Source organism: Sarcophilus harrisii, chromosome 5 (genome assembly GCF_902635505.1).
Source record: "Sarcophilus harrisii chromosome 5, mSarHar1.11, whole genome shotgun sequence".
NCBI lineage: Eukaryota > Metazoa > Chordata > Mammalia > Dasyuromorphia > Dasyuridae > Sarcophilus > Sarcophilus harrisii.
In genome coordinates, this window is record NC_045430.1 from 68888290 (window position 1) to 68909880 (window position 21591).

The window sequence follows — 21591 nt, forward strand, 5'->3', positions numbered from 1 at the left end:
TTACTTATTACTTAGATTTATTTTGTAATTCTAGTCTATAATACATGTGTGTACATATATGAGAAAATCTGCAAATATTAAACAATGACTATTCTTCAGAGGTAGGGCAACAGGGAAATATCTCAGACAACTTTATTTCTGTCATATAGTGCCTATAAGTCCCATTAATAATTATACCCCTAGAAGTGGGTACCTTGTATTCTGCAGCTTTCTCCCATCTCCTATACTAATTTAAGAGCCAAACAATGGGTTTGTTTGTCTTTTCTAAAATAACAAAATATTGTCTAGACTAGATTTCTCGACAAACCAGAGTATAATATAATTGAGATGTGGGAATTTGTTTTGCTCAACTAAGCAGGCATTTAATGAGGAGGGTTTAAAAAGATTTTTTTTTTTTAATTGTGAGAAGAAAATTACAAATGCATTAAAATAAATTTATTTTTAAAATAAAAATATAATAGGAAAATATTTGATAATAATGCAATACAATATAGATAATGTTAATTTGTGGTTTTCAAAGCCAAAATGTGGCAGCAGGAATCAGTATCTATGTTTGACACCATTTATCCAAACAATTGTATACCTACTGATGACTTCTCCCAAGACTTTGAAAGTGGGATTTTTCCTATTAATATATATATATATACACTTTTGCATTAGCGTCAATACTAATGACATTCAGTCCAATTTATCAAACTTTTTAGTGACTGCTATGTACAGAGGACTACTCTAAGGTGGGGAAAGAAAAGACCTTAGGGTCATTGCCTTTATGTAAGTACCAGTATATTCCCCTTCATGAATGAGTGCTGGTATATTCCCACATACTAGATAAATTCAGTAGCCCAACTAATAAAACTGGAAAGTTTTGTCATACCCATAGGCAGTAAAAATCATTTATCTTAATTTCTTTATTTTAAACCTAAATTTTAGAAATGGATTGATTGTAGAACTTTTTATGACTTTCACTAAAGAAGAATTTCATCAATTTATAATTTGTGGTGACTGGCATATTCATACATGTGTATGATATTAGAATGAATTGTCTCCCTTTATGGTCTTTATTGCAGATATTTTCCAAATATGGAAAAGTTGTAAAGTAAGTATTCACCTTTATTTTAAAGTTTCTCAAATTGTTTTTTATTGTTGCTGTTATTTTAATATAGTTCCATTTGTTCTTAACATCTCAATACCACAAAAAGTTCCCTATAGTGTAGTAGACAAAGAACTGACCTTAGAGTCAGGAAAATCTGTGTTCAAGTCTCACTTTTGAGACATACTGACTGGTGAAATTACTTAACTCCTCAGTGCTTCCACACAACCCTCTAAGATTATAAATTGCCAAACAGTTGCCAGTAATCATTGATAGACTTCCATCAACAAAATATCTCTATACCAATAAAATCATAGGCCTCAACAAAAACAAAAATAAAATCAGTCCTACTATAAAAAATTGTTACCTGATATGATCAGATAATTCTGTTAATCAAATATTTTGATTGCTAGTAGGTAGTTATATATTCTATAATTAGTTTTATTGAATCTTCTTGTTTTTACACTGAAATAATGTCTTGATGTTTGATCTTTCTTCCCATCCACTCTCAGCACGGAGTCCTCTTTTGTTACACACATGCAGAATTAATCAGCATAGATAAGAGAGAATATGTGCCACATGCCAACCTTGTATTTCTACCACTTTTCCACTAAAAAGAAGGAAGTATTTTTTATCATCTGCTCTCCAAGATCAAAATCAGTCATTGAAATTAATCTGAATCCAGTACTTCTAGTGTTGTTTTTTGTAAGCATTAATATAGTCTTTGTATTTTTGTTTTGGTTGTAATTATTTTTTTCTGTATCATTTTATTTAAGTACCATATATAGGACCATAGATTTAGAACTGGAAGAGACTTAGGTATCATCTAATCCAATCTCCTCATTTTACAGATGAGTAAACTGAGTCCCAGATAGGTTACATTACTTATCCAAAGTTGAATGGGTAGTAAATAATCAATACAACAAAGACTCAAAATCAGGGCCTCTGACTCCAAATCCAGCACTCTTTTCACTGTACTATACTCTTTCTATGTTGCTCTGAATCACTTTAGTTCACTATTGTGAGTCATTATTGATAGGGATCCATTATTTAAAAAAAAAAAAACTTTGGCAGGATGCTGTTTCATTATACTCATGAACTTACCATAGTGTGTTCAGCCATTATCTAATTTGTATTCAGACCCTTGATTTGAGTTTTTCTCCCAAAAAAAAAAAAAAATGCTGCATTTGTTTTTAATGCATATGGAAATCTTTCCTCTTTCTTTAGGTAGAAGTTGCAAAGTTTAGATTTAATAAAAGAAAATTTTCTAAATAATTAGAGCTATCTAAAAGAGAAGTAGGAGTTAGTTGTTCCCATTTACTAGAGGTTTTCTGGCAAAAGCTAACCTTTCTTGTCTTATATGTTGTAGTGGTGATTCTTTTTCATGTGTAGGTTTCTCTAAATAGCTGCTAAGGTCCCTTTTAAATTGAAAATTCTTTGATTCTGTGATCTCTGTGGAGTTCATATGTGGTAAAAGATTAGAGGGCAGATTTTCTCTTCTCCCCTTTTCTACATCTCAGAACCCATTAGCATCATTCCCTATTCTTTCCTAATTAACATTAGTCATTGTTAAAGGAATAACTGTTCTCCTCACCAAGGCTCACTCTTTTTCATCATTGGTCCCATTTCACACCTTTTTTTAGGAGAGTGATCTCCTTTTCTCTCTCTATTTATCCCTCTCATCCCCTCATATTGATTATATCCCCCTAACTCTGGGTATTCTCCAAGGCTTTGTTGTGTACCCTTTTCTACCTCTATACTTTCTCATTTAGGGGCTTCATCAATTGTTTTATCCAAACTATTCCCAGATCCATATATCCAACCCTAATCTTTTTTCTGAGTTCAATTGTCATCAAGAAATGCCTATTGGAATATAAATGAGAGATCTCTGGAAGCAAGATGACAGAATAAGCGGTAAATTGCTGTAATTCTCTCATATTCACCTCCAAACAACCACAAAATAGCACCCCAAAACAAATTCTGGAACAGTAGAACCAGCCAAAAGATGGGAATGAAACAATCTTTGAGCCAAAGAAATCTTGAAGATTGCCAAGTAAACTCTGTCTCAGTCAGGTACAAAGGGAGTACAATCCAGTACAGGAAACTTCCTGGCAAGCCCCACTTCAGTAAATCAGTGATAGATCTTGAGCCCCAGGACTCTGGATTTGTGTGATGGACTAGGCAAAATACCAATACCAGGACCACTCACATGCCTCAGCACAGTCAGGGGAACAAGCAGAGTCTAGCTCTAAGAACCACTGCTTTAGTATTGCCCAGGGCAAATAAGCAACCTCCTGCAGACAGACCCCAAAATATTTCAGTAGAGTCCAGGAAAAACAGGTAGCCTCCAATGGTCAGACTGTCATATGCTTCAGTGTAGTCCCAATGAAAGGCAGAAACTCCCCACAAGCCTCAGCATACCCCAGACACCAGCACTAAGATCCTGAATCAGTACCCAGTAAGCTACCAGATCTATATGGCCTCAAGCAGTGCCAGCTACCCCACAAACACACACACTCCCTCAGTTCAGCACCAGATTCGAGGGTCCCCTAGGACTTGTAACTCCTAGGACAAGAGATCTGCATCAGTATTCTTCCACTCCAGGAACAAAGATCAAATTTAAAAGAAAGTGGAAAAACCAAAAACGATGAGCAAAAAAACAACTAAAAAAAGAATCTGACCATAGAAAATATGATTGTGACAGAGAAGATCAAGACACAAACTCAGAAAAAAATAACAGTGTCAAAACATCTGTGGGAAAAACACCAAAGAAAAAAGGGAAGTGGTCTCAAGCCCAGAAAGAACCCATGGAAGAGCTCAAAAAGGAGTTTAAAATCATGTAAAAGAGGTAGAAGAAAAAGTGGAAAACGAAATGAGAGTGATTCAAAGGAATTATGAAAAATAAGTCAACAGCTTGGAAAAATAATTTCTTAAAAAGTAGAATTACCTAGATGGAAAAGGAGATTAAAAAATCCACTGAAGAAAAATTCTTAGAGATTACAGTTGGCCAAATAGAAAAGAAAGTTAAAAAGCTAATTAAGGGAAACAATTCCTTAAAAGTTAGAATTGAATAATGGACATGGCTTTTTTCAACAATGAGGTTTTTCAAGCCAATGCCAATAGCCTTGTGATGGAGAAAGGCATCTGCAAACAGAGAGAAAACTATAGGAACTGAATGTGGATCACAACATAGTATTTTCACCTTTTTTGTTGGTGTTTCGCTTGCTTTTTTTTTTTTTTTTTGATTTGATTTTTCTTGTGCATGGTAATTGTAGAAATATGTACAGAAGAATTATAGGTTTAACATATATTGGATTACTTGCTGTCTAGGAAAGGAGGTGGGGGAAGTAAGGGAGAAAAAATTTGGAACACAAAGTTTTACAAGGATGAATATTGAAAATTATTTTTGCATATATTTTGAAAATAAAAACCTATATTTAAAAAAAAAGTTAGAATTGAGCAAGTGGAAGCTAATGACTTTAAGAGACATCACAAATCAATCAAATAAATTCAAAAGAATGAAAAAATAGAAGAAAATGTAAAATACCTCATGGGAAAAACAACTGACTTGGAAAATACATCCAGAAGAGACAGTGTCAGAATTAGTGAACTACTTAAAAGCCATAGAACACCTGGACAGCATCTTTCAGGAAATTATCAAGGAAAATGCTGTTATCCTGGAATCAGAAGGCAGAATAGGCATTGAAAGTATTTACCAATCACTTCAGAAAAGAGATCCCCCCAAAAAAACTCAAAGGAACATTATAGCCAAATTTCAAAACTATCAGGTCAAGGAAAAAAATAATGTAAGTGGCCATAAAGAAACAATTCAAATATCAGAGAACCACAAACAGCTTTACACAAGACATGATCAGAGGTCATGGAAAACAAAGGGGTTAGGACTATAATCAAGAACCATCCAATGAAATCAAGCATAATACTTGGAGGGGGTGGGGGGAGAATGGTCATTCAATGAAATAGAAGGATTTTAAGCTTTCTTAGGGAAAAGAACAAAACTAAACCAAAAATTTGATCTTTAGTATGCAGATTCAAGAGAAGCATAAACAAGTAAAAAGGGAAAAGAAAACATGAAGGATTCAATAGAACTAAACTTTATATTTCTACATGAGAAGATGATTCTTGTAATTCTTAAAAATTGTATCACTGATAGTACAGCTTAGAAGGAATATATAGAGAGGATCCTGGCATAAGATGAATTTAAGGGAATGACAAAAAAAAAAAAAGTTAAGGGAGGAGAAAGCAGCACACTGGGTGCAGAAGGAATAGAGAGGTACAATTGGGTAAATTATTTCACATGAAGAGACATGAAAGATCTATCATAATGAAGGGAAAATAGGGTGGACAATGAGCATCTCTTAAACTTTGCTCTCATCAAATTTTAGCTCAAAGAGGGAATAGTATACATAATCAGTTGAATATAGGAATCTTTTACCCAACAGAAAAGTAGGAGAGAAGGAGAAAGGCAGACTGGGGGAGGTAGTAGTCTGGTGAGGAGGAAAACAAGTAAAGGGAAAGAGAGGACAAACAGGAGAAAAAATAGGATGGGGGAAATCCACAGTAATCCTGAATGTGAATGGAATGAACTCCTCCATAAAACAAGTAAAAAGCAGAGTGAATCAAAACCCAAAATCTTACTATATGTTTTTCAGACATACACTTGAAACAGTAAAGGTAAGGGCCTAGAGCAGAATCTGTTATGCTTCAGCTGAAGGGAATAAAGGAGAGGTAGCAATCCTGATCTTAGACAAAACAAAAGCAAAAATAGGCCTAATTAAAAGAGAAAAGGAAGGAAACTACATCTGCATAACACATACCATAAACAATGAAGGAATAGCAATACTATAACATATATGTACCAAGTGGTACAGCATCCAAATTCTTAAATGCATTATAAAATGTTAAATAGCAAAATTTTGATTATGTTAAATTTAAAAGTCTTTGTACAAACAAAACCAATGCAAACAAGATTAGAAGGAAAGTAGAAAGCCAGAGACAATCTTTACAGCAATGTCTGGGTCAGATTTATAAGAATTCAAGTCATTCCCCAATTGATAAATGGTCAAAGTATATAAACAGGCAGTTTTCAGATGAAGGTATCAAAGCTATCTATAGGCATAAAAAGAAGTGCTCTAAATAATTTAAATACAAATAAATAACTTTGAGGTACCACTACATGCCTGTCAGATTGGCTAATATGAATTTTTAAAAAAAGGAAAATGTTGAAGAGGATGTAGGATTAAAATACTAATGCACTATTGGTGGAGTTGTGAACTGTTCCAGTTATTCTGAAGAATAATTTGGAACTGTATGCAAAAGACAACCAAACAATGAAACAGTTTTATACAATTCTACTAGCATTATATCCCAAAAATATCATAAAAAGGGGGGAAAGACCTACATGTACACATATTTATAGCAGCCCTTTTCATGATGGCAACATGGTGGCATGTTGGAAATTGAGGGGATACCCAGTAGAGAAATACTTAATTCTGTTCAGTAAGAAATGAAGACTAGACTAGTAAAAAAACTTGGAAAGACTTGTATGAACTGAAGTAGTCTGAAGTGAGCAGAACCAGAAGAACATTAAACATAGTATCAGCAATATTGTGAGATAATCATCTGTGAATGACTGGTTTCTTCTGAACACTACAGGTACAAAAGACAAAGGAAAATTCTATCCAACATCTCAGGGGTCCTCAAACTTTAAATAGGGGGTCAGTTCACTGTCTCTCAGACTGTTGGAGGACTGGACTATAGTAAAAACAAAAGCTTTGTTTTGTGGGCCTTTAAATAAAGAAACTTCATAGCCCTGGGTAAGGGGGATAAACGTTCTCAGCTGCTGCATCTGGCCTGCAGGCTGTAGTTTGAGGACCCCTGATAGATAAAGAACTGATGGACACTTTCACAACTGTGGCTAATATGGAAATATGTTTTACATGATAACCTTATATAACCTATACCATTTTCAGAAATGGGGAGGGAAAGGAAAGAAAGAGAAAATTTTGGAACTTGAAATCTTGTAAAAACTGAATGCTAAAAATTGTCTTGACATGTAATTGGAGTAAAAAGTGAAATACTATTTAAATGGCGGGAAAATGCCTCTTTTATATTTAAAATTGTAAATCAAAATTCAAAATGTCCAAAACAATTCATTATCCTCCCCCTTAAATCTAACTGCTTTCTGAACTTCCTGTATGTGTTGACTACCATCCTTTCTGTCATTCAGGTTCAAAACCTTAGTGTCATTCTCAGCTTTTCACTGTCCTTCAACCAATAAATTTTTAAGTCAGATTCATTCTAAATCTATAGCTTCTCTTGAATCTGTCCACTACTCTCTATTCACATAGTTTCTGTGTGAATAGAGACTCATTCTGGCTCTCATTACCTCTTTCTTGGATTAATAGAATAAGTAATCTATTGATTTGTTTCTCTCTTCTCATTTTTATTCTCTACAAAGAGACTAAAGTGTATTTCTTAATAATCTGACTCTTTACTTCCCTATGGAGTGGCTCCCTGTTACCATTAGGATCAATTTTAAACTTCTTGATTTGGCTTTTAAAGCTCTTCACAACTTATCCCCTGCCTATATTAAGGCCTTATTACATATTATACCCCTTCAGAAATACTTTAGTTTAATCAAACTGACCTTTTATTGTTCTTCACACATGATATTTCATCTTTAGTCTGTGCATTTATCTTGATTATGTTCTTTGAATGGAATGTACTCCTAACCTCTACCTTTTAGAGTCCCTTAGTATGCTTTAAAACTCGGCTTAAATACTACCTTAATGGTAGTACCCTCTCCCAATTACTTCTTAATTGTTTCATGTACACTTATATACATGTATTTTTCCCCTTAGTAAAATATAAACATCTTGAGGATTGTGACTATTTCATTTTAAATTTATATCTCCAGCACCCAGCATAGTTCCTTACAAATAGTAAGTACTTAGTAAATGCTTGTTGATTAATTGAAACTGAACAGTTTAGTTACTTTTCTAAGATAAATCCAAAGTAATGTTCCAGAGCAGTTGATTAATTTTCAATTCCAACAACAGTGATTAAGTGTACCTATCTTCCTATAGCTACAGCAGTGATTTCCATATCTTATCTTTAGTTAACTTACTGTTTTTGAAGTGAAGCCTTACTTCCAATCCTAAATTTTCCCTATCATCTACCTTCCTTGTTTCTACAGTTATTACTGACCACCACTAGAGGAAGCCATATAACTATATTGGCCAGGTCTATTACATTATTGCTTCCCATCTGAGTACCTACTGCTACAAAATACCCCTGTAATCTTCCCTGACTGACTTTATCACATTCCAAACCTTTTCCTCTCTTCTCAAACCCCTTATACCGTTCCCTCCTTTTTCTTCCCTCTTAGGAGAAGATCTTACCTTATCTACTGGCTACTTTTCTGTTGTGCATAAAAATGTATGTCTACCTCTATCCTCCTTCACTTAAACCTTCCATTTCTTCAAAGTCCTTGTCTTGTACCTCTTCCCCCTTTCACAGCCATATTCCATGGAAAATCCATCTGTTTTTATGACTTCTTTTTTCTCATTTTTTTGTCCCCTCCTTAGGCCCTTTTCTACACAGTGACTGAAAATATTCTCTCCAGGTTATTCGGAAAAAGTCTCTTAGTTGCTAAACTCAGTGGTCTTTTCATAAACCTTATTTTTCTTGACCTCTTGGCAATTTTTGACGATTTTGAACATCATTCTACCTGCCATCTAGGGAAGGGGATTGGGGGGGGGGGGGAGAAGGGGATTATATGGAATAGAAGGTTTTGCAAAAGTCACAGTTGAAAAATTACTCATGCATATGTTTTATAAATAAAAAGCTTTAATTAAAACAATTTTTTTTTGAACATCCTTCAAGATATTCCCTTTTCTCCATGCTCTAATGAAACTGTTTTCTACTGGTTCTGCTCCTACCTCTCTGACTTTCTTCTCAGTGACCTTTACTGGATCATCACACCATTTCCTAATCTCTAACCTTTGGCATTCCTTCAAGGTTTGATCCTCAAACTTTGTCATTACTCAGGTTTCAAACTTAAAAGTAATAACACACACACACACCCCACAAACACAAACTCTGACCATAAAAGCCTTTTTCTCTTCTTGGACTGCTATCACCATAGTTCAAGTTCTCATTAACTCACCATTAACTAAACCATTTCAATAACCTTCTAATTGGCTTCTTTATTTCCAACCTCTTCCCAATCCAATCCAGAGTGACTAATCCCCTTTCACAGTCTGGTTTCCACCTTCCTAATTGTAAATCATATTTCTCTCTTCCACGTATTTTTTATTTCAGTCATTCTGGCCTACTTGATAGTTGTCAACCTTAATTCCATTATACAAATTATCCTAGTAGCTTAAAATTCTTTACCTCCTTTCCTCTGCCTCTTAGAATCTTTAGTTTACATGAAGGCTTAGATTAGTTGCCACCCCACTATTTTGCCCTCATTGTTAGTATTCTTTCTATCTTCAAATCTATCTTATACCTACTTATACCTACAGACACCTAAGTCTGTGTATATTTTCTCATCTTCCCCAAAAGGAATGTACAATCTTTGGAGGACTTTTCTTTTGTCTTTTAATTCCCTGAACTTAACCCAGCACCTTGTACACAAGTGCTTAATAAGTGCTTGTTGAATTTAATTGAATTAATAGTTCAACTTAGCAAATATTTGTTGAGCTCCAACTATATGTTCTCTTCTTATTATTTTTTAAAATAGTTTAATTTTGTCCTGTTATAATACTGAACTTATCCATTCTAGACTAAGTTCTTCTGGTATTTTCATTGCCTAAACTGATTTAAATTAGTCTTATTCAATTGAAATTTTTAAGTGACAGCTTTTAAAGAATTTTAACCAGTCCTCATTCAAGCCATTAAAGGAATGCTGGAGATTAGAATGAAGTGGGATATTCATAAACTAGATAGTTAATATCTTTGAGAAAGAAGTTTGCTGAACAATAACAAGGGAAGAATATTCAACAGAGATAAAGCAGGGAAAGGAATGTCACTTGAAGTGTGTCACTTCTGGGGCATAGTAAGCCTTAACAAATGCTTTTTGACTGATTGATTTATACACCTTTCCACTCCTTCACCCCCATCCTCACTCTCAACAAGACCTGCTATCTTCTGCAAATCAGCTGGGATATTTGTTGTTTTTTAGATTTATTCAATTGTGTCCAACTTTATGGCCCCATTTGGAGTTTTCTTGGCAAAGATACTAGAGTGGCTTGATATTTCCTTTCAGAGGCTTATTTTACAGAGGAGGAAACTGAAGCCTACAGATTTAAATGACTTGCTCAGAATCACACAACTGATAAGTTTCTGAGATCAAATTTGAACTCAGATCTTCCTGATTCCAGACCCAACACTCTTATCCACTGCACCATAGATTTCAAATTCAGGAAACTTCCCTGAAATCCTGAGAAGACACAAGCATTGTTTTTCCCCTAACATTTTACACCAAAAATAAAATCTTAACCCACATGGCACAGTTTTTTAAGACTTCCTAAATGCCCTGTAAAAAGTTCTAGTTAGTTGATTAAATATTGTTTTTGATCCCAAAATTAACATTAAATCTCTGGGTACAGACTTTGTACCCAGACCACTTTACTGTGTTTTTGGTGAGACAATTGGGATTAAGTGGCTTGCCCAGGGTCACATATACAGGAAGTGTTAAGTACCTGAGGTCAAATTTGAATTCAGGTCCTCCTGACTTCAAGGTTGGTGCTGTCTACTGCACTATCTAGCTACCCCTACCACTTTATTAAAGCAAAGATCAAAATTAGTACAAAGTTAGAAAAAAGTAATAAAAAATCAGAAAAAGATATGGTATGTAATTAAAACAATTCTATTGTGACCTACATAAATATACTTATTACACACACCCCAAAATAGGACATAGATAAAAGAAATGCTAATTTTAATTTTATTTGAAAGTCTAATATATACAGGTTAATTGTTTTAGTAAGCAGGTCCAAAGAAAGCTTTTAAAATCTTAGTTACAATCTCTTAACGAACATGCCAAGCTGAGATATGGCAAAGGCAATACTTAATTTAAAATAAAAATTTGTTTCTAAAATCTTAGAAGAATTATAGGAAAAGTTATAATCACTATCTCCTCAAAAGACAAAGAAGCAGAAGTTAAAATCAGTTGTTAAAAAACATGGCAAGAAATTCAACTAAACAAAGTCATTCTGATGGCATTTAAGAATGAAATTAAAAGGGGGAACCAACAAACAGAATAAACAAATTTTTTTTACCATCAAGGATGAAGCCACAGCAGGAAACAATGTCTAATATGAATGTGCAAAACTTTTTTCTATCATTTAATAATTCTTTGTCATCAGGTAATAGTAATTAGACATCAGAGGTAAGTACTCAGAAGAGCAAAATCATAGCATATGTATCTACAATCTAAAATCTATTTCAAGCTCTTAGCAGATCACAGGAGTATCTGGAAGGCTTATAATGATAATAGCTGTTTTAATGTGCCTCTTTACAATATGATTTAGGTATTTCTCATAATTTTGCCATGACCTTCACATGAATAAAAAAGCAGCACTGGAAAATTTATATATCCTGCCCCTGTTATATTTTTACATTAAATCCTGGCTTCTAAAACCCATTCTAATGACAAAAGTAATCAGATACTGCATATATTATTGAAAGTTACCAAGTCCAGTTTTAGGTCCTATCTTCACCTAAATTTTTTCTATATGCCCCTTTCTTCTACCTTATATTTTCGGAGTACACTAGTAAACATTTACTGTCACAAGGATTACACTACCAGACTCAAGGACATTACAGGCTTAGATCAAAACCCAAAACTCTTATTTCCTTTGTTCCAGTACCATAGAACCCCAGCTCCAGGCTTTGGAAGTCTCCTCAGCCCATAGCAGTCAGCCTGGCCACAGTCCTTGAGGAGCAAAAGCTTGCCAAGGCCTGCCACCTGGAAGTACCAGTACCAGAGCCAGGAAAGACAGACTCTGAACCATTGATGCCAACAGGCTCTAAACTGCCAATGCTAGGCCAGAGAACTAAGACACTGAGGAAATGGGACAGATCACTATTCCATTTCAGTATGTCATGTATAACACATTAGAGGGAGAGGGGAGTTTTCAAAAATCTAGTCAGACAAGGCAAAGGAATACACATTTTAAGTAAATCTTGTTTTTAATGTATTTCAAAGATGTCATTACCTTTCTTACTAACAAAAGAAAAGAATCATGCTTTTTTTAGTAATTCAATTACATTGTCTTTCTTAATCACTGATTTAAGTTTGATGGATATAGCATTTAATATACCTTTGAATTTATTAAAATTAGCATTGTTTTCTTTGCCTTACTTTTGAGTCTTCCATAACCTAGAAATAATTGATTTACTAAATTAATTCTCTTTACACATTAAAAGTATTTGCATTTGAACATACTCATTTTATTTGAACCTCAAAAGTATTACTCATTTTGGTTTCTTAATACTTTTGTTTATTTCTTTTCAGAGTTACTATTATGAAAGATAAGGATACCAGGAAGAGTAAAGGTGTTGCATTTATTTTGTTTTTGGATAAAGAATCGGCACAAAACTGTTCGAGGGCGCTAAACAATAAGCAGGTAGGCCAGTCATCCAGGCAACATAAAGACCTTGCCTGTGTGCCCATCCACTCCATGAAGAAAGGAGGATAAAAGATGAAAATAAAGTTCAAAAGAATCCAGTACATTGACTGGGAAAACATGTGAGAAATGAAAAGGCCACAGAGCTTCATTGCCTTTACCTTTCCTAAATGAAAGGAGGGTTCAAAAGGGAGACTGCAGGTGGTCAATGTATTGCTTAGTCGGGTTTGCTTCAAGTAAGCAGGCATCCCCATTTTGCAGTAACTAAAATTAACTTCTAAGAAAATTACATTAGAGATTTGGGAAAAAATGAAATTCTCTGATTTGTAAAATTATTTTGCTTTATTTTTCTCCTCCTCGCTTTAGTTATTTGGGAGAGTGATAAAAGCAAGCATTGCTATTGACAATGGAAGAGCTGCTGAGTTCATCCGAAGGCGCAACTACTTTGATAAATCTAGATGTTATGAATGTGGAGTAAGTAAAAAACATTACAAAAATTTCCATATATTCTTCAATATATTTTACATCTTTCTTTCCTTAATGGTAGTTATCTATTCTGGTTCATAAAACTGTGATGGAAGAATATATGTGACGAGTCTGAATATATAAAGCAACCCTAAAAAGAATTTGCCATGTTCAGATATAACTTTTATTTTTTCTGATTTTCAGTTCTGTAATACAGGCCAATTATCAAGTTGATTTCCTTTAATCTGAGGTACATAGTCAAGGTTTGATTGAATGAAAGATCACTTGGGTACTCAAAACAGATCTATGAACTCATCAGTTTGTGTATTCTTTCCAAAAATGCATTTCACAACCTATCTGATCCTACCCATCCTTTGCAATTTGCCTTCATGTTCCCCCATAAATTTGCTATAGTGGACTTATTTATCATGCTGAGGAACTTCCTCAAGTTCTCCTAAAATTGCAAGAATGTTAATAAAGCATCTGTCATACTTATCCTTGACCAATTCCTCTTCTTATAACTTCCTGAGAGCAATGCAACCTACTTTTCTTCTATTTAAATCTGATTTGCCCAACTTATTATCCATGTATTAATTGTCCCAGATATATAAACTGAAGGACAAGCAGTAAAGCTTGTCTTACCAACTGCAGTCCATAATTAGGGACATAGGCATTCCTTATTACTTTTCCTTTCATGGATGGTTAAGTCATACTCTTTTGAATGATTGTAGAACTCTTTCATGGTCTTCTGCAGCCTTCCAGGATTTGATGTAACTAGGATAATGTTATCTGCAAATAGAAACAAAAGAAGGACCTCACTATTAATAAGGAATCCCTTTTCAAAGTAAACTTGGCACTGTCTTCCTTCTGTGACAGTGATGGATTATTTTGACCAGAAAGTCTCCATGTTCCTTGCTTATATTATGTGAAGGAGAATTGCCAACCAACCCAAGGAATTTTGAGTAATTTGTTCTTCAATCATTTCATTCATGTCCACTTCTTCATGACGCATTTGGGTTTTCTTGGCAGAAATACTGGAGTGATTTCCCATTTCTTTCTCCAGCTCATTTTACAGATGAGGAAACGGAGGGAAACAGTAATGATTGACTTGCCCAGGGTAACACAGGTAGTAAGTGTCTGAGGCTGGATTTGAACTCAGGAAGATGAGTCTTCCTGACTCCAGGCCTGACACTTTATCCACTGCTCCACCTATCTGCCCTTTGATAAGTAGATGCAAAGATAGAATCATAGGTTGGTAGTTGTGGATTTCTCCATCTCCTTTTACTAATTTTGCTAATTAAGTCCATGTTTTTATTATTCTACTTTTCTTCAGATACCTTGTGAATCAGTTTCTCAACCTCACATTATGGTGTGCCTATTCTGTCTACAATTGTACTTTTTCCAGTCCAACTTCTTTTTCTACATTTGTTCATTTTGATATAATACTTCTAGAAGCATATCCAGCATTGTGATATTAAGAGTTTCTTGATAGCAAAAAATTTGTTATAAAAATCGTTAAAGTTCTTTTCCATTTTCCTTCACTTATCATTCCATTTTGTCCTTGAAATGATTCTGCTTTGTTGCATCTCTTACCAAACTTTCTTTAAATTGTTTTTTCCCTCAACTGCTTTCCTCTGTTTTATGAGGTTTCTGTTCATAATGTCTTTGATGATCCTAATTCATAAGATTTCTGACCTGGCATATAAGTTGTATTTACTGAATAAAACAAATTTTTACACTTTTAAAGGTTTCCTTATTTTAGCAATTGCTTTCTATCAGTTCTTTATAAAATTTTAAAATCCATCCATTTCCTCTTTTTTCTTCCATTGCCCATATTTTAAATTTTCAATAACTTGTTTGACTACATCAGGATTGAGTTGCCATATATACAGATATATACATGTATATATGTATGTATATAACATCTTTTCTGATTTTTACTGTTTTATTTAATTTTGTACTAGTTTTGATGTTTCCTTTTAGCATTAATAGTCTGATTGTACTGAGTCATTTTCCTGCCTGTTTTTACATTGAGGTCACCCAGTTTTAAAGAATATGATCATTTCATTTAGAGAGTTTTATCATGTTATTCTTAGACTCTTTCTTTGTGTATCCTCCAATTTATGTGTCTCTCCATTTCTTCTGATTTAACTTACAGCAAGAACATTAAAATCAATATAACTCAGTTCCTCTAGTAGTTTCCTGTTACATTGGCCTTTAAACAAGCATCTTACATTTAGAATACCAAAAACCAAATTAAAATTTGTTTGATGGTCTTAAAATGTGATTTTTAGCACCTTTTTTTAGCACCTTGCCTTTGCCTCTGCAGAAGCAAAGGATTGGATACCATATATGTTTGTGGTTTTTTCATGGATTTCCAAAGCTAAAGAAATCATCTTCAAGTGACCAGCCTATTGATTATGGCCTTCTCTAGGTTAATCCCCAAGATGAAAACACAGTCTCTTAGTCAGATCATTCTTGAAACTTTTCTAAAATGATAGAATCTGCCAGTGCATGTGTTCTCTGGTCAATTAGCTCATCTTGATTCCACAGTAAGACATTGAAGTAGGACTTTGTAGAAGACAAATTACTTTGAAAAATAGCAGAATGTTTTATCTAATAGGGATATCTTTTTTAGTATCTAAAAAATTAGTTTTCATGTGCTAAGAATCCTTGACGATGCAACATAAAATTAATTCATACTGTCTTCCACTATCTTCTGTAGCTAGAGTATCTTCTTTGTCTTTCTTGTACTGATGATTTTTTTTTCAAGCCATACATGTTTCCCTTCCCTAGTTCTCATTGAACCCAACTCTAAACATTTGCAAAGCAGTTTCATGAAATAAGAAAAATACATTGTGGCCACAGAATAAGATGTTATGATTTATAAGTCAATAAACAAGTGCGTTAAAAAGAATTTAAGTAACTGCATTGTGCAAGATACTGTACTGAGCAGAGAGATATAGGCAAAAACAGGCCCTGCTCTCAAGGAACTCATAGTTAATGGGTCCCTAAGACCTCATTCCCTTCATTTTTTCATTTTAATTTTTTTTTCCTGAGGCAATGGGGTAAGCAATTTGCCCAGGATCACATAGCTAGGAAGTGTTAAGTGTCTGAGGTCAAATTTGAACTCAGGTCTGTGATGACTGTGTATTTTAAAATCAGCCAGAGTCAGGAATTCAGGTTAAGGGAAAATCTTTAGTCTTTATTCTCAGTAGAGGTGAAGGAGGACCAGAGGTGAAGGGGGGATCGAAATAGCAATGTGTGCAGCTGAGTCAAGAAACCAGCCAGATCAGAAGCCAGCCAGCCTTCTTTCTCTGCTCCTCTCTCCGCCCCTCTGCCTCCACCCATCAAAATCGTCATTTCCTATACAACACATCAAGACTTGCACAAAGAGTGGGCGGGGCCATTCTTTCTCCAAGCATATATATTAATAGAGTATGGTGCAATTACTATTTAGCGTCGCATGTTTGGGATCTCAGTGAATCAACTTGAGCTTCAGCCCATTACACAGGTCCTCCTGACTTCAGGGCTGGTGCTCTATCCACTGGGCCACCTAGCTGTCCCATTCCTTTCATGTTTTAATCAAATGACTATAAAGTAGATTCAGTGGCTAGATCCATAAGTTTAATTGAAGTCAGGGGTAAAGGAAATGCTTGGATATAAACTAGATTGGTATAGAAAATGGATTTCTGCAACACATCCTCTTTCTACTTCCTCTAATTTTGTCATCAGTAGAAGTAGATGCAAAAATAAGTCCTAGGCACTTGGCAGTAGTATTACTCCAGGTTCTAAAGCCTGTAAATATAATTTCCTTTCTTTTTTGCCAGTTTTTTAAACCCTTAATTCAAGGTCTAGAAATAGCACCATGCTTTTAGATAGTTCTCTTTTTTTCATAGAGCTCATTTGCTAAATCGGTATCAGTGTTTCTCTGATTGTTCTATGTATTTGTAATCTTTGCATCCAAATAAGTTTTACCTTTTTCACTTTATCTTATGAAGGATGTATCAGCAAAGCCAAGATAAACTATAGAATGTAATAATAAAATATGGAATGTAATAAACTAGGTTAGTTGATAGCACAATTTGAAATTTTGATTTAAGAAAAAATATTTTTAAATTAGTAGTAGTTATACTATCATCTCTACTAAAGTCCTAGCCTGGTGCCTCATTAAAAAATATGGAGGTAAATAAACCCTGTATTCTCAAAACAAATGCAAACTAAGTCTAACTAATGACTGGTGGTATGATGCTCAAAAACTTTCAGTGTATGGGCTTTACAATGAACTCTCTGTCATCTAAGGCCAGCCTAAACTTAGAGGTTCATCTCCTAAGGTTTGGCACAAACTCATAGACATTTTCAACCAGAACAGCTTGCAAAACATTCAGTGTGATATGCTTTGGTGAAATTACAAATGAATCACCATGAAATCACAGCTTCCTGAAAAAGTAAAGTAGGTAGAATCTGGACTTCTTAAACTGAAAAGAGCCAAATTTTGATTCAGAAAAAATAAAGCAATATTCAAAAGAGGACCATACAATATGATTTCTCAGTGGTAGTTTTTAGTATTTCCTCCCTAACTAACACAAATGTTAAGGAACTTCTAAGTGTTTCTAAGGGCATCTAGGTGGTATGATGGATAGTGTCAAGCTGGAGTCAAATCTGAGTTCTCAGATTTAAGTTCAAGTTTGGCCTCAGACACTAATCAGATCCTAGACACACCCTGTTTCAGTTAACCCTGTTTACTTCAGGTTCCTCATTTGAAAATGAGCTGATGAAGGAAATGACATAAACCACCCCTGTATCTTTGCCAAGAATACCTGAAATGCTATCATGAAGCGTCAAAGATAACTGAAAGAATTAAAAGACAACAAAGTATCCCTTTATTAGAGATGGTTTTACTTCATGGTTTTTATTCATATTATAAAATAATGTGACTATAATTTCCCATTGTTTACATATTTTTTGTATCCATTTACATTTGAGTTGTTTTAATAGTGGAATTTCAAGAATTCTATGGCATATACAGACATGGCTATACTGCATTATTGTTCTAAGGAAGGTCTGGCAATCAGTATACTATAAGTTTAAGATGAGTTAACTGTATAATGTGGTAGCCAAAAAGCTAATTAAATTTGGGGCTGTAATATTAAAACAAGCATAGTATTAAGGAAATGGTAGTTTTTTTATACTCATTTTTAATCAGCCCACATCTGGAATATTATGTATTTGGGGGCAAAATAATTTAATAATGATTAACATTGATAAGCTTGAAAGTAACTAGGCAACCAAGAGCTGGTCCTTAAGCCCATGCCTTATGAAGCTCAGTTTAAGGAAATAGGGAAGAAACTACTCAAGGAAATGTGATAACTGTGTCAAGTATTTGACACTTTTGGTCCCAGAAGGCAGAACTAAGGGCAGTAAGCAAAAGTTGCAAAGAAGCAAATAGAGGCTTTATGTTAGGAAAAGCTTCCTAACAGCTGTCTAGAGGTGTGCTACCTTAGTTGTGGTTTCTTCCTCAGTAGAGGACTTCAGGCAAATTCTTGATGACTACTAGGCCAGTCATCATAGGGATTTCTTTTCCCCTTTCTTTGGATTGGACTGATTGGTTTCTGAGGTCCATTCCAACCTGAAAAATCATTGATTTGTAGCAAAATTTCATAAAATACCAAAAAAAAAAAAAATAAGCTCTATCATTCTGATTTTTGTATATGTTTTATTTTGCTTTCTTAATGAAGAGATAAGGAATATTACCAATATCATAGTAATCTTGTATTTGTTCTGACATGGCTTCTGTATTTTTTTTCAACAACACATTATTCTTAAACCACAAAAAAATTCCTGCTCACCAATGCAATACTTTTAATGTCTTTTTTTTTTCTCTTAAATAATAAAAATATAACGAAGGAAACAGGTCACCTAAGTTATGCTTGCCCTAAAAATGTGCTTGGAGAACGTGAACCACCAAAAAAGAAAGAAAAGAAAAAAAGAAAGAAAATTATTGAACTGGAAGAAGAAATGTATGTATATCATTCTTCTCTGTGAATAAGATATTATATTGCCTAACATGCCTGCTATGGGTCATATATGTTCTGATTTGAGAAAGAGAAAGATATAGATATGTAATATAGAGAGAAATATAAATATCAATATATAACATATACATATGTATAATATGTACGCTCAAGTGTGTGCTTGTATATGTATATATGTGTATTTCAGTGAAGAAGCGGAAGAAAGTGAAGATGAAGGAGAAGACCCTGCTCTTGATAGCCTCAGCCAAGCCATAGCTTTCCAGGTTAGTATAAGCTTCTATCTTCCTGCAGTTAGTAATTCACTACTTTTGTACATTGCCAGAAACCACTTATACAAACAAGCAAAAGTCAGAGGCACCTCCCTATCACTCACTACTCCTCTTCTTTCCATTCTTCAACATAAACTAAGGGGGAAATGTTTTCTGTCGGTTATAATGTAGTAGAGTAGGATTCCCAATGTTCTTTTAGACCAATGTCCCAAAATATTTTTCATAGTCTTCCCTCTGATACTACAAAGGCAAAATGAAACTGATTTTAATTACCATGTGACCAAAGAAATATCTTCATTTACCCAAATCATTGTTTCCTGAAAGAACATCCTCTCCAAAAAAGGTGGAAAAGTTGTATATTCATGCATGATAAATACAAAAGAAATACCTTTGAAAACAGCAGATATAATTTCCTAATTTGAGTAAAAAATCATTATTTCTTTATGATACTATTACTTGGGTTATTTAACATAAAAAGTATACGTCAAATTCTTTCTTCCATTCATTTGATCAGTGCTGATATTTGACATTGATATAAGGCTTTAAAATTGCAAAGCACTTTCCTCACAACAGTCTTACAGAGTAGTCTTAAGTATTGTTATTCACATTCTATAGATGAGGAAACAAGCTCTGAAATTTCTGTGTCTTGTGATGTGTGTGTCTTACTAATGTTGAAGTTAAGATTATAACACAAGTCTCATGATTCTCCTTGACATTATCCATTGTGTAGTTAAAAAGAACACAAAAATAATATTGCATAATAAAAACACCATTGTAGTTTTTGGTTATTCTCAGTATAAAAGAAAATATCTAAACACTCCATTTTTTCCCCCTTAAATCCATTATATAGCAAGCCAAAATTGAAGAAGACCAACAAAGATGGAAGCCCAGTGCAGGGGAACCTTCAACATCAGATGATTCAAGACGCCCAAGGATAAAGAAAAGTGCATATTTCAGTGATGAGGAAGAACTTAGTGATTGAAATTGATGTATTATGTATACATCACTAAAATACAAAAATTTTAAAGCACAGTTAAATGGTGTTAAAATTACCATTGGAATTTTGAATATAAGGAAACATGTAACTAATATTTTATACCTTATAACTACAATTACAAAGTTTACTTTCATAGGAAACCAAAAAATTATTTAGAATTATCATGTTTCTAAATTTATTTTAGTAGAGCAATAAAAATCCAATTTTGCTTCTAAAACTGTTTGTTACTCTTCTAAAAGCATATGTAAATGCAACCTAACCAGTTGCATTCAGTAATAAGAAAACTAATTGCTAAATATTGTCATGATGCCACTATAGACTTGCTTTAAAGAAGTTAAGTATTTTTAAGAAGCTACTAAAAAGTTAAAGCTTTCTTCATGTTTCACATGTCAACTTGAGCATTTTTCAAATCTAATTTTAAACAAAAGCTTCTTAAGAATTAAAGAAAGTCAGTGACTTAATTGTATTTAGAAATGTTCTTTACTAACGTTCCCAAAAGAATTTTTTAAAAGATGAATGGCAGGAGTTGGGGGGAGGGGAAGAATTTATTATGTATTCTACTTAATATAAAACATAAATAAATTACATAAATAAATACCTGACAGATGATGCTTTGGAATTTGAATAATACAACTAGAAAGTCATTACAAAATTATCTCTCTTTGGATCCTGCCATTAGCCTATTCATTACTGGTTATCTACCTGAACAATTTTCAAATATCTATAAAGTCTAATGAATTTCCTCAAAAATGTCCCAGCTTTAGCTTCCTTTATTTGAAAAAGAAGGAAAAGGATGATATTTTACCTGCATTTAAAAAAAAATCCTTTGAGAAAATGAGAAAGGAATTTTACATTTTGTTATAATAATGGTTCTATATATTAGTCAAAATTTTCATTATTCTTGGTAATTTTATTTGAGGCCATCCAACATGAGTTCTCACAGCCTACATCCTCCATCTCTCAAAACTCAGCATCATCACCTAATCATCTTCTCTGGTAGCATAAGAAGTTATCCAAATTCCTCAGTAAGGCTAAGTTCTGCCTATACTTAAATATAGGTATATAACTATAAGTAAAT

At 33.8% G+C, this 21591-nt stretch overlaps 1 protein-coding gene across 6 annotated transcripts in view; it reads left to right on the forward strand.

The window, feature by feature from the left end:
- Positions 1–21097, forward strand: part of ZCRB1 (zinc finger CCHC-type and RNA binding motif containing 1) — a 34950-nt gene extending 13853 nt beyond the window's left edge. For 4 of the 6 annotated variants that reach the window (XM_031940572.1, XM_031940573.1, XM_031940571.1 and 1 more), the window contains 6 exons: positions 1068–1096; positions 12636–12747; positions 13114–13221; positions 19120–19232; positions 19435–19510; positions 20367–21096. In XM_031940572.1, the coding sequence (XP_031796432.1) occupies positions 1068–1096; positions 12636–12747; positions 13114–13221; positions 19120–19232; positions 19435–19510; positions 20367–20498 (570 nt within the window). In that variant the 3' untranslated portion in view covers positions 20499–21096. Of the gene's footprint in view, positions 1–1067; positions 1097–12635; positions 12748–13113; positions 13222–19119; positions 19233–19434; positions 19511–20366 lie in introns of all 6 variants that reach the window. The other 2 variants (XM_031940575.1, XM_031940574.1) reach the window with 1 other exon arrangement.
- Positions 21098–21591: the final 494 nt, after the last annotated feature.